Below are 19,254 nucleotides of genomic sequence, written 5' to 3'. Positions count from 1 at the left end.
CACCCCAGACCCAGGAGAAGCACCGGTCCTGCCCTCCGGCACGGCCCTGTGGCTGAGGCTCCGATGGATGCACTAGCAACAGGAACACCTGAACCATCACCAGAGCTCACCCAGAGACTCCAGACTGCACAGAACTTCAACAGACAGGGGGAAAACAAAACAAAGCAAACCAGAAACCAAAACCGCAAACCCAACCAAACCAAAACCCCCCAAACACGAACAAACATCTTCCTAGTTTGGTTTCAGTCCTGAAAACATTCAATGTGAGGATGACCCTGATCTATCATACCTTTAGTAATCTCTTACAAATACTGCCTGCACTAAGTGCCCAGTAATGATTCGCAGCTTTGCAAGGACAGTGAAGTCAATCAAACTATTCCTCAAGGGAACATTAAGTAAAATTTGTCCCTAAATCTCCAGCCAAGGCAAAGTTCGCTGCACGCCAGCTCAGCTCTCAGGTATGCAGACTGCTACTGGACGGTTTTGCAATCATTCACGTAACAGATAAAACGCATACCTGTGAAGCTGTTTGGCGTCTCTCCCCCTCTCCCTGATAAAGGGATGCGGTATTTCTCACTGGGTAGAAATATCTTTCATCAGGAGGACAGGAGTTGTAAAGATCAAAGAGTATTCAGGCAAACCTCCGCACAACTGCAACCCCTGCAAAACTTGCCAGTACCCTAACAACACAATAACCAGCTTTTTGTGATGCCACGTGACTCTCCTTTGCCCTTGCTCTCTACAGGTGCTGAATAACTACAGAATCCTACTCGTGTCCTTTGCTTCTGCCATTCGTCTTAAAAAAATCCTTAGGAACAAAGTTATTCCACAAACATCTTGCTTTGGCTTCTTTCAAGAACTATAGTTCAAATTCTGTGCCTCCTCATTTGACCTAAGAATTGTGCAATTTCACAACACAATTTTGAGACACAGAAATGTATGTTACATGCACAGGTTTTGACTCACCAGGGAGAATTACTGAAAGAAAAGTATTGTTTCTGAGAATCAAAGACACACAACTTGGCTGAGCTCTGTGCTTTACAGAATGTGGAAGCTCACTTTATGCAAATTTTGAACATTACACAATCCTTTATAAAAGGCTGACACAGTACTCTATGCAATCAGCCTGCGTCTTCCCATTTCTTCTTCTCTAATCTGAAAAATCCCCAGGTCCATAAGAGCTGATGACACACAGGCTGCCAGTTTTTCCCTCCCAACACACTGTCCGTAAAACAACTCCATCGTTGCTCTTGTACTTCTCAACAAGAAGCCCTGTGCAGTTCCCACGGACAGCAATGACGTGACACATTCTCCTGCAATGGAGACGTACTGACCCAGAGGAAACCACAACAGTGGAAACGGGGAAGTGTCGCATTTGGGAGCGGTGGGACCATCTGTACTGCGGGGTTTCAAGGTGGAGATCCTTGTCTGCTGCAAACAGTAACCACCCCGCCAAAAAGCTGGGACACTGAACATCAGCTTCAACCAAGCACTTTCTAGCATTTGACATCTGTTCGGAAGACAGACCTTCACACTGAACCAGAGCCGCTTGCTGTTTGAGGGAGCTGGGAAAAACCCGGCAGGAGAAGATTGCTTCCTTACTAAAAGAAGATTACTAAAAAATTTAAAAACTATATAAAAACCACCAAACCGTACTTGTTGGTATCTTATGAAATGTGAATTTTAATTATTGCAAATGGTACCTCGTGACAGTGATATTACAAACATTAGAGCGCAATGAGTATTTGCTATTTATATATGTCTACTCCTATAGATCAAGAGGTGAGCCCTGCAGAAGCATTTCTGGGTCTCTCAGCATCCCTCAGCTTCTCTACTAATATAAGTTACACGAAGCATCCGAGAAGGTCTCACCACTAATTGTGGCCACTCAAAAGGACAGCATGATGCTTTCAATGGCTCAGTCTGCTTGGTCCCTGACTCAGGAAAACCTGCCCTTATCTTTAGGTGGAGACTGAGATTAGGTTCCTAAACCTTCTGCCAGCACGGGGAAATGTTTTCACGAGCCAGGGGCTCAGCTCTTAGTGTACCATAAATAAATAAATAAAATGTATAAATACTTCAGTGCAGAATTTCCTGACCTCCTCATGTCTCACACATGCTTTTTTCTTTCTTAAAGGTGTCTTTATGTTCAGAAAATGCAACTGGAATTTCAAATCACTAACAATAATTACAATTAGAAATATTACTGAATGTACAACGATAAGCTGTTTAAGCTTTTAACCTGCTATATTATAGATATGCAACTGCCATGCACCACTCACAATACCTTGCTAATACAATGTGGAAACAAATAAAAACTAGTAACCATCTCTTGCATTTATAAATAGATGTGTGTAAGACTATTTTAAATACTGATGCACTTAGCATCTTAGCAGTTGCCATGATAGGGCCTTATTCCTATGCAGATGGCAACTGCTTACTGCAGGGCTTCATTTATACAACAGTGGACATGCTAGGTGAAGTGTGTATATATATTTATACACACATATATATATGCTGCTGGAATATAAATCTATATTCATACATTTTAAAAAAATAATGCCAAAGATCTGCCAATGAATTATATGAACTTTTACCGAGGGACACAGTCATAACTAGTATAGTATCATCTGGCTTCATAAAGCAGAAAAGGCCCAGGTCAGATCTATAATCATTTAATCAGGCCAATTATATTTATTGTATAAGTGTCTTTGCTTAACAGGAACTGAGCAGGGTTGTACCCATTTCATTCATTTTGAGGCCACTTAAGATATAAAGTATTCTCATATGTGCACATTTCCCTTTGAAGAGTCTCTGAAAAGACATTCCATGAAAAGTCTTCCCATGTACTGTGTAACAAGGGGTTATTTCAGTGGTTTGGGACATTTTAAAGGCAGACAGCAGGCTTAGACTGTTTGGAGTCTGGTTGGTTGAGACTGGTGTGCCAGGCAAAGATCTCCTTGTATTTCCTCCCATCAATTCACTGGATCAAAACCTACATCCTATTTGTGCTGAGTTCTGTGTTACGGAGAATGTGAGTCAGCCTTCAAAGTCAGAATGATCCTGCTTATGAGATAGAAAGTGGAAGCAAACTCTTGAACCCTTGCAACACAACGGGCAGGATAAAATCTCAAGGAAACACGCAGGTGGCTGTTGGGTGTACAGGGATGTCTGGTTTTGAAAAAAAAAAAAAAAAAAAAAAAGGCGCATCGCGACATCTCACCTCTACCAGAAGTCCTCCTAAAAGCAGCATCTGAGGTCCCAGAGAGACATGCCCAGCCGTGCCCTGGCAGTCACTGTCCCCAGCACCACCCAAGCGCACTCGTGCTGCTCTGACACGGTCAGTGTGCGATCACGCAGCAGCTCTGCCAGACGGACAGTGCTGCGGCGATCAGCGTTTGCTGCAGAGCTGGACTGGGTCTGCACCTCTTCGCAGCTGGCACAGCCGCACCGGAGCACATCTGGCTGCACACCTGTGCCCTGCGCTGTGGGGCAGGAGGGCACATGCCGCGTTTGCAGATCGCAGGAGGAAAACTCAAGCCCTCTACACTCACATGATCACAAACTACAGTATTGCAGGGTTTATCTTCTCCTTTGCCTTTCCCCAGCCTCATTCCCCTCTTCCCTTACCAGACAGCTTAGTTCTTGTTATTTTAAGATTTGCTCACAAAATTACAAGATGCAATTCTAAGGCTGTAACAGCCAGGAAGGAGGTTTGCCCTCTGCTAGGGACTGCATTTGGCTTCTATAGGCACAGTGCAGCATTCTACTTGGCCATCCTATAGAAAATTAACTTTTCTCAACAAAGGCTGTCCTCAACAAAGTGAAGTCAAGAAGTTACATGGATACAAATACAGGACCAGGTCGCACAAACTGTCTTTCATTACTATAGTTCTGCCAGAAATAATCCTATTTACACGCAAGCTGCACCAGGACTCAAAGTCACAATATAAACGCATTGTTTTGTAACATGACTCACAACTAATTTTAAGTGCTGGCTGAAGAGTCAGCAGCAGCATCAGAGGGTCCTGGGTGTGCACCCTCCGTACTTCACCACCTTTATGTGCACAGATGCCGTTGCATGAAGCTGGGACACAAGAGAAAACTGCTGCTGTGCTACCTTAGCTCAAACCTTGCAATGCAAAATTCTTTTTCCACCTCCTCCAAAAGCAAACTGGATCCTCAAATTCAAAAGACCCCACACAAGCCCTGCGCACACTTCAGCAATGCAAGAGAACACCAAACGAATTAACTCGCATACGGCAGCACAAGGTATGTGCTCCAGGGTAAGCGCGGGCTCTGGTACTTTCCCGACTTGCAGCTTCGGAGCTGCCCGAGCAGGGCCTGCCCAAGCGCGGCCAGCCCAAGTAGAGCCTGCCCTGAGCAGGGCCTGCCCAAGCGCGGCCTGCCCACGTAGAGCCTGCCCGAGCAGGGCCTGCCCAAGTAGAGCCTGCCCAAGCAGGGCCTGCCCGAGCCCGGCCAGCCCAAGTAGAGCCTGCCCGAGCAGGGCCTGCCTGAGCAGGGCCTGCCCAAGCACTGCCTGTCCAAGTAGAGCCTGCCCGAGCGCGGCCAGCCCAAGTAGAGCCTGCCCGAGCAGGGCCTGCCCAAGTAGAGCCTGCCCGAGCAGGGCCTGCCCGAGCGCGGCCAGCCCAAGTAGAGCCTGCCCGAGCGCGGCCAGCCCGAGCGCGGCCAGCCCAAGTAGAGCCTGCCCGAGCAGGGCCTGCCCGAGCGCGGCCAGCCCAAGTAGAGCCTGCCCAAGCGCGGCCTGCCTGAGCAGGGCCGGCCCAAGCGCGACCAGCCTGAGCAGGGCCTGCCCGAGCAGGGCCTGCCCGAGCGCGGCCAGCCCAAGTAGAGCCTGCCCGAGCAGGGCCTGCCCAAGCGCGGCCTGCCCAAGTAGAGCCTGCCCGAGCAGGGCCTACCCGAGCCCGGCCTGCCCTGAGCAGGGCCTGCCCGAGCGCGGCCTGCCCTGAGCAGGGCCTGCCCGAGCCCGGCCAGCCCAAGTAGAGCCTGCCCGAGCAGGGCCTACCCGAGCGCAGCCTGCCCTGAGCAGGGCCTGCCCGAGCGCGGCCTGCCCAAGTAGGGCCTGCCCTGAGCAGGGCCTGCCCAAGCGCGGCCTGCCCAAGTAGGGCCTGCCCGAGCAGGGCCTACCCGAGCCCGGCCTGCCCTGAGCAGGGCCTGCCCGAGCCCGGCCTGCCCTGAGCAGGGCCTGCCTGAGCAGGGCCTGCCTAAGCATGCCAGAATTGAATCAGGCCAGGGATAAGGTGCAAATGCCCCTGGCCCCTTGCACGGGGGCAGGTGTTCTGTGAAACAGTGTCATGTTTTCCCTCAACTGGCAATAAAAAAGTTATATTAAATTGTTGCTGTAAAGTTATCATGTTGACTTTTAGCACCATTCAAATCCTACCCAGCAGATGAGGATCATATTGACAAGACTTCTGTCAGGTTGTTTTGCTGTGGAAGATTTAAAAACTTGTTCTGCAAGGCTGCTAGAAAAAGTAAAACAAAAACCTACCTAAAATATACCACACTAAAGTAATTTTAAGTATATAAATACATTACAAAATCTGTTGCTTTAAACAAATTGTGCTTTTTTAGAAGCTTTCCTGAAATTAGATGCTTCCCAAACTTGGATAACTTGGCCTAGATCTCAGGGCAGTGAACAACAGATTTCACAGCCAAATTATACTCCCTGGTGTACAATGAAACAAACCGCCATTTCTTCCCTCATTGCTTTCCAATGAATAAAGAAAACTCTTCCAAAAGGATAGATTTGTCCTCACCTAAGGTTGATTCTGGAGATTCGGCCAAACAACTCAGAGCAGTTTGGGTGGAAGTAGATGCATTTATGAAATAAGCTTCAGATTTGAGGCGATTAAGTGCTAATAGAATATTAATGTAAATTCCCTTAAAGGTACCTAGTTGTATTAATAGTTATTCATTTATCTTTTCAGATAAGAAAATAAAAAAGTTCATTGATCTTTAAAAAGAAGGTGCAACAGTCCCTTTCAGGACTTGCTGCTGCAAACATGTACACTGGACCCTAAAAACAATCCCTGGGTTTTGCCAATGATTTCAACAGAAGTCAACTTTCACTCAAGTCGGTGAATACTGAAAACTCTCTTCCTTTTACCTTAAGCCTTGCGTTACGCTTGGTACATCTATTCAGAATACTGAAACTCTTCAGTTCCTTAAATGTGAAGTGAAGTGGCCGAGGTCTCCCAAACATTCAAACTTCCACTGCTTTCCTTAAAAGCATAGTTTGAAACTGATTCAGTTAAAGTTATACAAACCTAATATGGACATTCTTACCTGGATTTAAGTCTATTTTAGACTAACTTACAGTGGCTACTTATCAAGTGAAACTTCATGAATACAGGACAGATTTAAATCCAGCTAAGCATGGCCCACTGAGATTGATTTTTGAAGTATGTATTTACACAAGTTTAAAGCTCCAGTGGCATAACCTTGAATTAGATAAGCCTTACACTACTGCATCACTGTAGGCTTTATTTGAAAGGACTAGGGCTTCAAAAAAATCTTGATAAAAGAAACATTTGTCAATCAGCAGAAAGTTACGGTTTTCTAAAAAGTTGTCCAAAACATTCAATCTACATTTTGTCTGACAAGTATTAATATGGTTATTTGGAAAAAGGCTTACAAAAATTCCTGTTCTGACAGCAGGATATTAAATGTTACCCTCGGGTTGTTCCAACTACATTGAATGTTTCTCTAAAACTAGACTGCTCTTCTACCTGATTTGTTCTGTCAAGAAAAAAGCCAGTCACGCATCTATCTGAATGTAAAGAACAAGCACTCATTTTCACAAGCACTAACATCACAAATCCAAAGCATGTTAATCAATTGATTTCAATAATGCAGCTGAAGACAGAAAGCTGAAAACGAAGCAGGCAAGTAGCATCATAAAAAAAACCCCAAAAATTATACCAGCAAAAATCTCCTCCCGTGCACCCACTTCATGTTGGTGTTCCTGTCACAGAAATAATCTACCAAAAAGTGGAGTACATAAAAAACAAACGGGGGAAAAAAAAAAGGCAAGTATAAAATTCACCTTTGGTAGGGACAAAAGCAGGTTTTCCAGCATATCTTAAGACCTCCTCGTATCATATGGTATCCTCTCGTTCTGCCTGTCAAAGCAAGGCCATCCACACGTCAAACAGATTTGAAACTAGTACGGGATCACATATTGAGATCACATCAAAGTCAGAGCTGCAGTGAAGTGCTCTCCACCAGGGAAAAGGCTCTTAAACCTCCCTTTGAAATACTCATCAGGAATCATCCGAGACTGCTAGGAGTGGAAACAAAAACAGTGGACTGGTCCAAGGACCAGAGCGGCCTCAGGCGTGAAGGTGACCCTTGCTTTCAGAGGAATAAAAGCACAAGCGAATCGCAGTCATGTTCCAAACACCCCACCCAACCTGGTTTCCCCAGCCCACAAAACCCCGGGTCCCTTGCACCCTCCCATGGGTGTCGGGAGCACAGCACCTCTCAGACTCAGTCCTCTGTGGGGCTCGATAGAGCAAAGCTATCGATACGCGCTGCATTTCAATGTAACTACCATGTCACACACGAAACGTGATAAAACTTGCTCCGGTCGTTGGCTTTGGGGACTTTTCCACAGGTTTTGATTACGCTCACAAACCTGAGAGGCTCTCTCTTTTGGAGACAAGAACAAGAATGCACACATTCGGTTGGACTATCCTGTTCCAAACCAGGTCTGCACCCGTCGATTTGGTTGCAAATCGCAAGCACATCGCACCGAAACAGTCAGTGTAGGAAGTGTTTACCAATTCATATATGGCACAGGTAACGGCAGTTCAATGTACCTTTTGCTTCTGCTTAGAACAAACAACTTGCAGAACGTTCTTGCACAACACACGTCAAAACAAAGTATTTCAGGTTTTACACACAATGCGAAGCTACGATATACTACAGTATTTAATGCACACCAATAGGAAAAGTTCCTAAAAAATACGCAGTTTTTGTGCCATGGGATAGGTAATGGCTATTTCGTAGAAATAGATCCAACTGGCTCCATTGGAGCAGCAGTAACAATATTCAAAATAGAAGTAATAATAGGCCCTGATGTGAAACTTCTCTTTTTTTTTTTTTCTTCCCCAAATCTGTCCCTTCTGTCAGCAAGGAAACACTCTGCTCAGAACAACTGCATCTTGCTATGAGAGTATACCTGTGTGTTTGTGGGGTGGATTTTAGTGAAATGTGCCACATTGTTGCTAACATTGTTTGATTTAAGGAAGTATTTTAGGCATTTCAGTGGTTATTATTATTATTAATCTCATTAACAACGACAAAAAAAAGAAACAACAGCAACGAAACCCCAAGAGCAGGAAGGTACAGCAGGATTCCTAACGCACGAGGGCTCCCGGCGGGCACGGTCACGACACGGCCGCTCCACAACAGGCCGCACAGCTCAACGAGTGGCGAATCAGTGGTTTTCCAGAGTGAAAAATGATGACGCAGGCACGTCACTGACCTTCTGCTGCCCGTCCCTGGACCCTCCTTCTCCTCGCGGGATCCACGGGCGCCCTGCTCACCCAGGCCGTACATAGCTTTCTCCACAAGACTTGCCACGCACACGGGCAGCGTAACAAAGGAAATCAGGTGCCGAGCTGAATGGAAACCACACGGTGTACGTATTTTCATTTATAACATTACGCCAAAAGAAAATTAAACTGAAAAAAATAACTTCCAAAGTGCAAACGAAACAAAAATTGGCGTTCTCTCTGTGAACGGGGCTCATTTTTTTTTTCCCCTGGAGGTTTAGCTTCTTCCCCCCTCTCCCTTCTTTCTTTTACATAGGGTCTGCTGAGCCTTTACTACCAATATTTGCCACTGTTTGTACCATAGACAAAAACATTCACCTAGCTGGTAGTATCTTAATACATTTCATAGTAGAACATATACAAGAAAGAGGAAAAAACATACCAAATGAATCAGAAGTGATCAGTGCTTAAAGTAAATACAAGAGCCAGCACTGGCAAGAATCCACAGTATCAATACATACAAATGAAGCCGTGATGGTGTTTCTCATGGGGTGGAATCTGCCTGCATATTAATACAGAATTATATGAAATCTAGCAGGGATATTGGAACAATGAATAGCCAAACTTTCACAATAACTTAAGATATGCGAGTCTGCATTGAAGATATTCCACTTTTTAAGAAGCGCCATCTCTCTCTGTGTCTTCCTCCCTCCCAAAGGAGGGGTGATGAATCCACACGATTCGTTATCAGATAAGTTCATCTGCTTAAGAAGACAAATATCTGGCCAGGTCCAGTGTATTCTTTAAAGAGTGGCAAATTATGACTTCAGTATCTATGTCTGTGCAAAATATGCCTCTTTCCTTTTAAAGAAACCAGTGTCTGTAACTCATTTAGAAAAGTTCCACCATGTGCTTATGTCCTTCTTGGAAGAAATAAGACATGAACTACCGAATCCCCCCAAAACAAGAAATCTGATGAAGCAGAGAAAGTTCTGACCTTCCATTTCCACATGCAGATCATTAAAAACCAGGACACCTCCTTGGTAGCCCGCCTGGGCTGGCGATCAAACTATTGCTTGGAAATACCATAAACACTCCAGTAATAAAACTCCAACCTCAGTAATAAAATGGTAGCAGTGTTTACCCTTTGAATCCATGTTTATCTTGCATTCCTCATCACACCTGTACAAGATCCATTATTTATGGTAAAAAGTCATCCTCTGTTGTCTTGACAATCTTCTTTTAATGCGCAGTAAATCCATTCATACACTGAGTACCTTGAATTGTATTCCCAAATTACACTGCCCTGTGACCTCTGGGTCGTTACAGGAGACCCAGCACTCAGAAGGAGAAGATGCAAGAGAGGACGTTGATCTCCGGCAATTAAAAAACAAAACAAAAAACCTCCAAAAAAACCTAAAAACCAAAAACAAAATAAAAAACACCCTCCCCCCCAACAAAAGAATAACCAAACAAATTCCAACAATTCTCCTTGAAAATCAGCCCCTGTACGATGTACCCTCTTCTGCATTGTAGCAATAGTCTTAAGTCATAAATTAGATTAGTCTTCCATCAAATAACTTAAAAAAGAAGGAATTGTAGCAGACCAGTTTTTGCCTGGCTTGACGCCAGTTAGCAGCCAGTTCATCTAGAGTCCCAGTCACACTGTTCAAAAACTGAGCGAGGAAATCACATGAACATTGAAAAAAATAATCTTCACATCGATGCAGGATTTTTCCAGGTTGTGGGGGGTCAGGGAAAGGGCAGAGCGAGATGGGGCCACGGGTCCTATGAACAGTGAACAGGTTCTACGTCACGACTCGGAGGTGCACCGCATTCAGGAGACGCCAGCCGTGGGTTATATTGCACAGGTAAGAGGGAAGTTCTCCCGACAGTCTGCCACCTGCATTAGTGATCTCTGCACATGGGCAAGTTCACAAAAGTGAAAACATTGAATTCTGTCATGATGGAGAAACACAGGAAGATGCCGTAAAGGGAAAGGCACACACACCCTAGCTTCTTGTCCAGTTTCCATTTGTTCATGTGGACGCCAAAAACCTACAACAAACACAGAGTAAGCCACCACAGCAGGAACATTTGGAATAAAGTGGTAGATTCCCTTCTGAGTTTCAAGAGCATGAAGATGACTGTCCCGTTACTGATCATGGTCACCTGGAAGCAACCATAATGCAAGTACTGCAACAAGTGAGCTGAGGTACATCAGAGTGGCCCCCTTGCAGTCACTGAAATCACCTCAAGCCCTGGCCCAAAGGCCTTAAATGTCTGCAATGAGTTTCATTATAGCAAGAACAATGCATTTCAATTCAATCAGAAACGTTTTCAAAGGCCAGATTCCTTTTTCTTTGCTCAAACTGCTTCATGTGCCCCTCTGCACCTCAATCTAGAAGCATGATGACTAAGGCTGTGCTTGACTTTGCTTAGTTTGCTCTCGCATAAACCTCTTAAAGGATTAAAGTCTTGTGTACGAGGGAGTTGTGTCGGTATGCAACACACAGGGGGACCCCCTAGAGCAGCTGGTCTCAGCATTTGGAAGACGTCACATAAATCCTCCTTCTAACATTTCTACTCTGCTGTGCTGGACTTCACAGGTCAGGGAATGCGAGGCACTGATTTCAAAAGAAACACTGCCACGTCCAGGCACTGCTGCTTCTGGTCTGTGCCGTATTTCAGAAGGCTCCTACAGAGGCCCAGAGAAAACTCTACAGCATTTTGTCTACCTGTCCAACAGGAAAACGGATCTCATCATACATCAAGAGATCTGCTTCAACTCTAGCATGAAAAATAACTAATAATTACTAATGGATCTTCTGGGTTCCTCCTATGAAAGATACACGAATGAGCCATGCTGTGACAGGACAGCTTCTGCCAAGTGCCAGACAAAGGCCTTGGGAAGTTTACAACGGGAGTGACCATTCCTACCCCTTAACAACAGACTGTGCAAACACCATTACAGCTGGAGGTGAGAAAGGAACAGGTGAAGAAAATGTCTATAAAAATCACTCTTTTGGAAATATAGAACAAAAGACTATATACATACTGTGACAAAAACAGATGCCAGCAGGAGACCAACAGAATAGATAAGTCCTCTGCTGTTTAACCGAATCTGTAAAAGAAGGAAGTTTATAAAATCATGTCACGATTTTAAGCAACAATATTTCTCTCTGCTGATAATTCTGTAACCCGAAACTGCTGAGTCGCTAAACACTGGCTTGCCAGCCAAGTCAGACCGTTACATCACAGATTGTTTTGCACACTTCCTATCGCCAAAGAAGAAGGAGCATTATTAGAGCAGCGTCCTTAGGACCTGACAGCATTTCAAACTGTCCCACCCACCACGGGCTCTGTCATCCCTTATACTGTTATATCATGAAATTTTCTTTTTGGCAATTAACGCCTATGCAAGACCTGTAAGAACAAACAGAGGGAAAGGAAATTTTGCATTCGGTCACCAGTTAATGCTTCACAGTGGGGGAAATTAAACAAGGACACACACAAACACGTATTTTCTTCCCTACTCTTACTCATCTTGGTGAAGGAAACAAGTCAGTAATCTCACGGCCTGAAGCTCAGATGTTGAAAATCCTCGGTATCAATGGACCATGGCACGCTAGCACAGGATGAACATTACTTAGGACTGAGGTAAATAAGGCAAAGAGACAATTTACTGCCTGCAGGGCTGTGTCGAGATATGGTCACCGAGGTACGCAGGCACATCACGGGCTCTGACGTAGCCATCTCCACGGCAGAGCCACAGTTACATCCACTGTGCAAGTGGAGAACCGAGACACGGGTCCTCAAAGCTGTGGAGATATTTAACCACCACTTTCAGAGGCTCTGGAGTCTCATCAAAGGCACTCGCCTGCATCTTTAAGCCCTAAATACATTTAAAACCACAATTTGATGTGACATAAACCTAAAGCTACATAGGAAAGCCACAGGGAGTAAAGCTGCCTCTCCGCTCCTGTTCCTCAGGTAGGATCACGCTTCTCCTCAGCTTCCCATTCTTCTCCTGGGGAGCTGAACCGTTGCCCCTTTGGCCATTTGTAGACGACCTTCTCACACAGCATCACCTGCAGCATTGTCGCCAGGTGGACTCTCTCAAGGTGTTTCTGTGGGGGACAGCTGTAGGGAAGGTCAGCTTCCCCTGGGACGTAACAGGGCAGCTGGGGCTGCCGGGGGGTGCCATGGGTGACCGAACTGAAAATCTTTAGACCACCTAATGTCAATTATTATCTTAAGGCCACTATAAGATAACACAGCCCATTGCGTTCCTCCCTGCACCTTCTGTGCAATGTAACCCTACATGGAGCTGAGTTTCAACTGACAGTCACTAAAACTAAATTACTATTTAAAGTAGTAACTGCCTATTTAAGTTTCCTGGAAGAGATTAATCTTAGCAAGAAATCATGTACGAGTATTTTTCAAGGATGCTTCAGAACAGGAGATTGCTATTGTCTGTCTAGTAGACTTTGAATCTGTGCAACGCAGGTATATTTTCAGTTACCACTCTGCTGCTGAGGTCAAACAGCAAAACTAAATGCAGTGAACCTCCTTAAATGGGCTGGTATCTAGTTCTTAACTGCTCGGCTTGTTCTACATTTGTATACTAGGAAAAGCAAAAGCACGAGTCTACTTCTGCAGACAAGAAAATAGTTCCCAGAATGCAAGTTCATCCACCTCAAACAACACAGTTTATTCTAACTGCATTTGTTAAACTGTTTTTGGTCCAATAAACAATTCAAACTAAACTTCTATGCTATGATATTATTTTCTCAACTGTCAACACAGAAAATAATGGTGCATAGTGTATCAGTGGCTATTTTTCAGTGCTTGCATCCTTCCTGTTAGACTGTAAAGCCCATTTGCAAGAGAAGTGGGTATTACTAATTTAATGACAAGCAGCACTACAATTTCATAAATGCAAGACTGCTCAGGCACTTCTGTAATTTTGCATCATAGTCAGGAAAACTTCTCACCCAAATATTGCTCCCAAACGCGGAGTAATGATTTAGCTCCATTCTCCAGAGACAGCTGAGGGGAAAGCCTGACTTCCAGAGTCAAGGAACGGGTGATCAGCTCTGACATTTTGCAAACCCGAGCCTGCAATGAACTCCGCACACCCAGGGTCCTCTGTGCAAACCCACGCTGGAGACCAGGCCAAGCACGCTGCAGAACACAGTCCTGGAAGGATTTATCTCGTCTATACATGCCCAAGATCCTGCATGACAATGCACTGCTGTACTTGTAATACACTGTAATAAGCATGAACAGGTCTTGTGCAGCTCCTGCACACTGGAATTATTCCAGCATTTGTACTCACAAGCACCCCAACAGTTTGCAGAACTCTTGCTGCCTGAGATATGCTGCTGTCTTCACATCTGCTAAAATACCAGCTTACACAAATGGCTTACTTTCCTACTTTACTGATTTTTGCCATCATAAAAGGCTACAGCCATGATGATTTTTTGTTCTTAAACGCATTATATTACAGGATTTCTTTAAGATGTAAGCGCTAAGTGTCTGCATGTACAGTCAGACCCTTACATTCCTATGGCCATTACAGGTAAAATACAACGTTCTCACTAGACCGACTGTCCAAAAAATGAAGTATTTGAATTGCTTCAGCATGTGAAGGACAATTTTGGGACTGTCCACATAACTGAAGGTGAAAAATGTTAGTGACCCCACTGTTAATGTAAACTGCAGGTTGTAAGTGATGGACAGGAGGAAACATATTTTTGCAGCTCCAGAAAACGTCTCCGAGGCCACTGCAGCTTCTGTTACCGGTGCCAAGCAAACCTCAAAGTCTTCCTGAAACAAGAGCTGCTCTTGGGACGAGAGATGTCGGGTTCTGACCCAGAAGACTTTTCTCTGCGGTTCCCCTCAGCGTATTTGCTGTTACAGTCAGGAGCCAGGCCAAGCTAACCCAGGGTCTGTGCACACATCGCTGCTCCCTGCAGACACGGGCCGGTCCGCTGCGCTGCATCCACTCCTAACTTTGTGCAGCTAAAATACAAATTTAAAGCCACCTTCTCTGCTACCTCAAATGAACAGCAGCTGGCTAGGAAAGACAGATACTATTTTACAATAAATGCCTGTCTGGATTTTGGTCAGGAATTCTGTCTGACCAGTGCTAGTATCTGCAAAAACTGTCAGTATGAAATACATCAATCGGAAAGGAATCTACAGGAAAAGGAAGCAAATGAAGCAGCTGGACTTATTTTAGCATGGAAAATATCTGAAGTCAACCTAAAGTGCAGACGCTGCTGCTCAGTTACATCATTAACCTCCATAAAACCAGCAGACACTTGGAAAGACGACCATTCCAAAGGCCTCTGTGTCTCATTTGCTGAGGACAGTGCTTCCAGAAAGAGGTGTTTGAGGATGCTTTCTTTGGACTATCTGCAAGGCTCCTCTTCAGAGGTCATTTAGGGGAATAAAGGTTGCTATTAAGGATTATCCAAAAGTAGAAAGCGCATGCTAATTATTTACAATAGCTTTACGAACATAACAGTCCCACGCGGGCAAAGCAAACGAGACAATCCCTTCAGCAGCATGAGCACTAGCTTTCCCTTGCAGTGGGATCGCAGTAAAACACATGGGTTTCACTCCAGGTTAACAGTTCTCAACTCGGGCTTAACTAGCAATGCTCCTGGCCTGGGATCTAACCCAGCTCCCACTGCTGAGCAAAGCAATTAGCTATTAATTAACCTAAATAACAAGAACTTTCCTTTACGAGGCTTGACTATTCCCGTAGAAAGAAATCATTTCCTGGGAGGGGTGAAAGGGTGTTTTCTAATGCAGTTTTCACTTTCCAGTGCTTTTTGCCCCACAATAAATCAGAGCATTTATTAGGGTTACCACCTAATAGCTCACTCTGCCACAGGACAGCAGGATTAAAAGCCTTCCATGTACACAGCAAAGGGTGGTTTCCATGGGTGAGCAAATGCTAGCTGTGAAATGCACTTTGTCAGGAAGTTCATTTGGCTGAACTGGATACATGTCACAGCTGGACTTTATGGAAGAAAAAGTGCAACTCCTTGGGTAAAAAACACTGTTGGTGAGCTGAGAGCACTACAAAAGCTGTGCAGAATTCCAGATATTTCCACTGTGGCTCACGCATGCATGGCATCTCCCTGCCGTGCCACAGAGAAGGCAGAAAAGGGGCAGAAAAGGACAAAGGGAACAGGCAAAAAGGTCTGTAAAACAATGAGAAGTGAATGAAAACCAACAAAAAGACAGTTGGAACAATCTGACAGGGATGTAAGCCTGTCCTCAAAGCTGATTTGCCCCGGGACAGCTGGGAGACGGATTCCACAGGTGGGTGCTGGATGTAATTCCAGAAGCACTGGATTTGCAGCGTACACACTGTGGAGTTCTCCATGAGCACACAAACGCTGCAATTAATTTGGCTCACTGCTCATGCACAGAGCAGCTCTGCGCGGTGTGCAGGGAGCCCAGCCGTGTGCCACGGATCGCTGCTCTGGCCCGTGCGGCAACTCGGACCTCACGGGACACGCGGAGAACGGCACACGTTCGGCACCGCGCTGCCCAGGGGCGCTGGGGTACTTCAGACAGCCCTGGAGCAAGCTGATTCACACCGGTAAGAAACCTCCCTCGTTGCAGATATCGTTCCTGCTCAAGCCTGTTGCCCAGACCTCTTACTGGAAAGGCTGCTTGAACTAATACAGTGCTTCAAGATTCTTGCAGACCTTATAGCTCACAAGAACATTTAATTCTAGCAAACATTGCTATTACTTACCTATCACCAACGACAAGAAAATAGGGTTTCGAAGGAGGCAGGTTCAGACTTGCTCTCGGCCTGCTGCAGCTCTGCACAGCACCGCACTCCCAGGTGCACAGCAGGGATTGCTCATCAGAACAAAACGTCAGGAATAGCAGCGACCTGCTGCCTTATCCCACCTGCTACCGCTAAAGGCTTTCCTACAGTCTCTCCTGTTTGGCCCAGGGTTATATTGCAGCCATTCTGTCCACAGCAACGGCTGGAATCCCAGAAGCCACCCAAGCAGGCGTGCTGCTTTTTTCAACCTTCTCTCCAGCTCTGGCAGCCTTTCAACATTTTCTAGTCTAATGACCACCTATTTCAAAAAGTAACCATACAGAACCATGAATTGTTTTATACAGTATTGCTCAGTGGTTCTGAAATAGTTAGATCCAAACTAGGCTGAATAGCTACTGTTGACTTATTTATCATTTCTTTCATTTAAGTTCTCTACTTGCCTAAAGGACCCTTTATTTTTCTGCATTTGATTTTGGACTACCTGCTGCTGTTTCACAAATTTCCCGTAAGTCTACAGCTCTGGAAATAGAGTTTTAACTGATGAGCTATTCCCCCTTCTTTGATTTTCACTGTAGCCTGCCCTGTTTCTTATTGTGACTTCTAACTGTGAGCACGGGAGCTACGAAGAGCCTGCAATTTGGTACCAGAGCTGTCAAATTAGGGTAGAAATCAGCGAAGCAGCCCTCTCATGAGACAAGTGGCGTTTCCTGCAAGAGGCAATGGAATAGGCTTTCCCAGGGTGTGTGACAATGTCTAAGTTCAGGGAAAGCAAGGGAGCAAAACATTCAAAACTCTCAGTAAGGGAGGAGATAATTTCAGTTTTCAGCAAAGAGCAGAAAAGGGGCCTCAGTTGGATTCTTCTTAATTATAGAAGGAAAAACTCAGTTCTCTGTTCGTTTAAAAATAGGAAATGCTTCTTCCCCAGGAGAAAGCTGTCTGCAGACGAAGCACTCCCTCATGCTGCAAGGAGGAAAATCAACATTCCCAAACTCTCCTTTGAGGTCTGGCTTGTATGTCGCAGCTAGCGCAGGCCAAGAGGACGCTCCGTTTTGACTGATCACACATGAAAGGTTTGCAGTTTCAAAATCTGCTCTGTCTGAATGGGAATGGAGGCTATCTCCCAGCTTCTTGTGTAGCAAACACAGAGATGCTGCCACCAGCTCCAACTATTCCCATGCAGCTCTTGCAGGGAATAAGCAACCGAGGCTGAAGCTACACAGCAGAGGAAAAACAATGGAAATAAAATAAAAGTCATTCTATTCTTGAGTACTTTTCTGGCAGTCGCTGAAGGGAAAACAAGGAGCTATTGCCAAAACCCAAACTGGTTTTGCTCTAGGGTCCAAATATGAGAGAAATTACCTCATTCAGGAACATTAGAAGGACTTTGCTATATTTCCAGTCCCTTGGCTGAAGCAGCTGCAGGTCGTCTGTCTGCTTGGGGATCCTTTTCCTGCAGTGTCCCTGCCCGGCAGTGGAAATTCAGTGTAAATTCTGCATTCCCCAGGTCTTGCCATGAGACAAGCTGTCTCAACAAACCGGAATTTCAGATGTGCTGTATTCCTGCATGTGTCAGTGGAATTTCTCTCTTGGACCCTTTTTGAGACTCCTAAGCAAGCATCCTCGGTTTGCTCTGCACCACACAATTCACTTTGCAGAGGGTACACATGCCAGAGTGTGCAACACTGAGTGCTGCACATAGACACTCCAGGTATTAAACAAGAAATGCAGGTGTTATGGTTGGAGAGAATTCCTGTTTGGTCAGGAGCTTTGCAAGGGACTAGACACTTTTGCTCTACCACGGTATAATCATCCCAGTCTCTTTGTCATGAAACCACAGAGTGAATTAACTCAATACCTGCAAACAACTCCAGGAAGCTGGAGGGACTAGTTAGTACAATAGCTTCAGCATGCACCTGCTGCTCTGGCCATCCACAGGTTTTTGGGATCAGCCAATAAATGAACCCAGCAATACCTGCCAAGCTGTACACTGCTGCTGCAGCAACACCCGCACATCTGCTGCAGATGCTCGTGTGGGAGCTGGGCAGAGCCTGGCAGCCCCGAGCAGACCGAGTACCATCTGCAGAGGTGAAGGGTGATGCTGGGGAGTCACGGACCCCTGCTGACATCAGGAGTCACCACCCTGTCGCTAACCTCGACCTTAATGTTTGCCGGATGAACCTGTTAGTCCCTCTCTCCTCAGAGGATTTAAGGTGGTCTGTATGCAGAGAACTGGGCCAGAATGGGGCAGGGAACAGACACACAGATGTTGGCTGTGAGGAGATGAAGCCTAGCTTTGTCCTAATGTCATAAGATTCGTCATAGTGCCTTGGAATTAAAACGATGAACGGCAAACTGGTCCGCAAGTAGCGAAGCAGTGACTCTTGCTGCCTCGATGTGTGTTTCTCGAATGTCCACTTCCCTCTGGATTCTCTGCTGTCTGACAAGGCTCGTGCTGGGGTTACTCCTCTCTCTAGCTGCCTGTTGCATTAAAGGAATATTTCTAAGGCTCCTAACTTAATGTCAAATTTTGCTGAAAGTGACTGAAGTTATCAGGCAGAGGAGTGATGGACAGACATATGATTACACTCACAAGTGCTGATGTTGACAAATGAACCTGGCTGTTTATCCTTAGGCTAAAATTCCTGTTCGCTAAAATACTCCTGGCTGATGTCTGGTTTACAGCTTCACACGCAAAAAAAGATTCCAGAGGGAAGCAATTGGATGGAAGACACGGAGTGAATGTCCTTCCACTCTGGATTTGCCACGGCCACTGGGGAAGGATGCTTACAGGATTACAGAGTCAGCAATGTGTCCAGGACTCAGCTGAAGAGATGAGAAAGGGAACTCTTTCAAAGGTCGCTCGAGGTCCAGAGGGATGCTGCTTTTTCTCCAAAAGTCCTGCTGGCATGC

The 19,254-nt window shown here is 45.5% G+C and overlaps 1 protein-coding gene across 7 annotated transcripts in view; it reads right to left on the bottom strand.

The window, feature by feature from the left end:
• The window catches only part of RIN2 (Ras and Rab interactor 2), a 135,863-nt gene that overhangs the window by 70,928 nt on the left and 45,681 nt on the right, over positions 1–19,254 (bottom strand). For 6 of the 7 annotated variants that reach the window (XM_065632913.1, XM_065632919.1, XM_065632916.1 and 3 more), the window contains exon 14: positions 11,581–11,646. The exons of the other annotated variant lie outside the window; for it this stretch is intronic. In XM_065632913.1, coding sequence (XP_065488985.1) covers positions 11,581–11,646 — 66 coding nt within the window. The remainder of the gene's footprint in view (positions 1–11,580; positions 11,647–19,254) is intronic. 7 annotated transcript variants of the gene reach the window in all.

Source organism: Caloenas nicobarica, chromosome 3, assembly GCF_036013445.1.
Source record: "Caloenas nicobarica isolate bCalNic1 chromosome 3, bCalNic1.hap1, whole genome shotgun sequence".
Classification (NCBI taxonomy): domain Eukaryota; kingdom Metazoa; phylum Chordata; class Aves; order Columbiformes; family Columbidae; genus Caloenas; species Caloenas nicobarica.
This window is presented reverse-complemented; position numbering and strand designations above follow the sequence as displayed.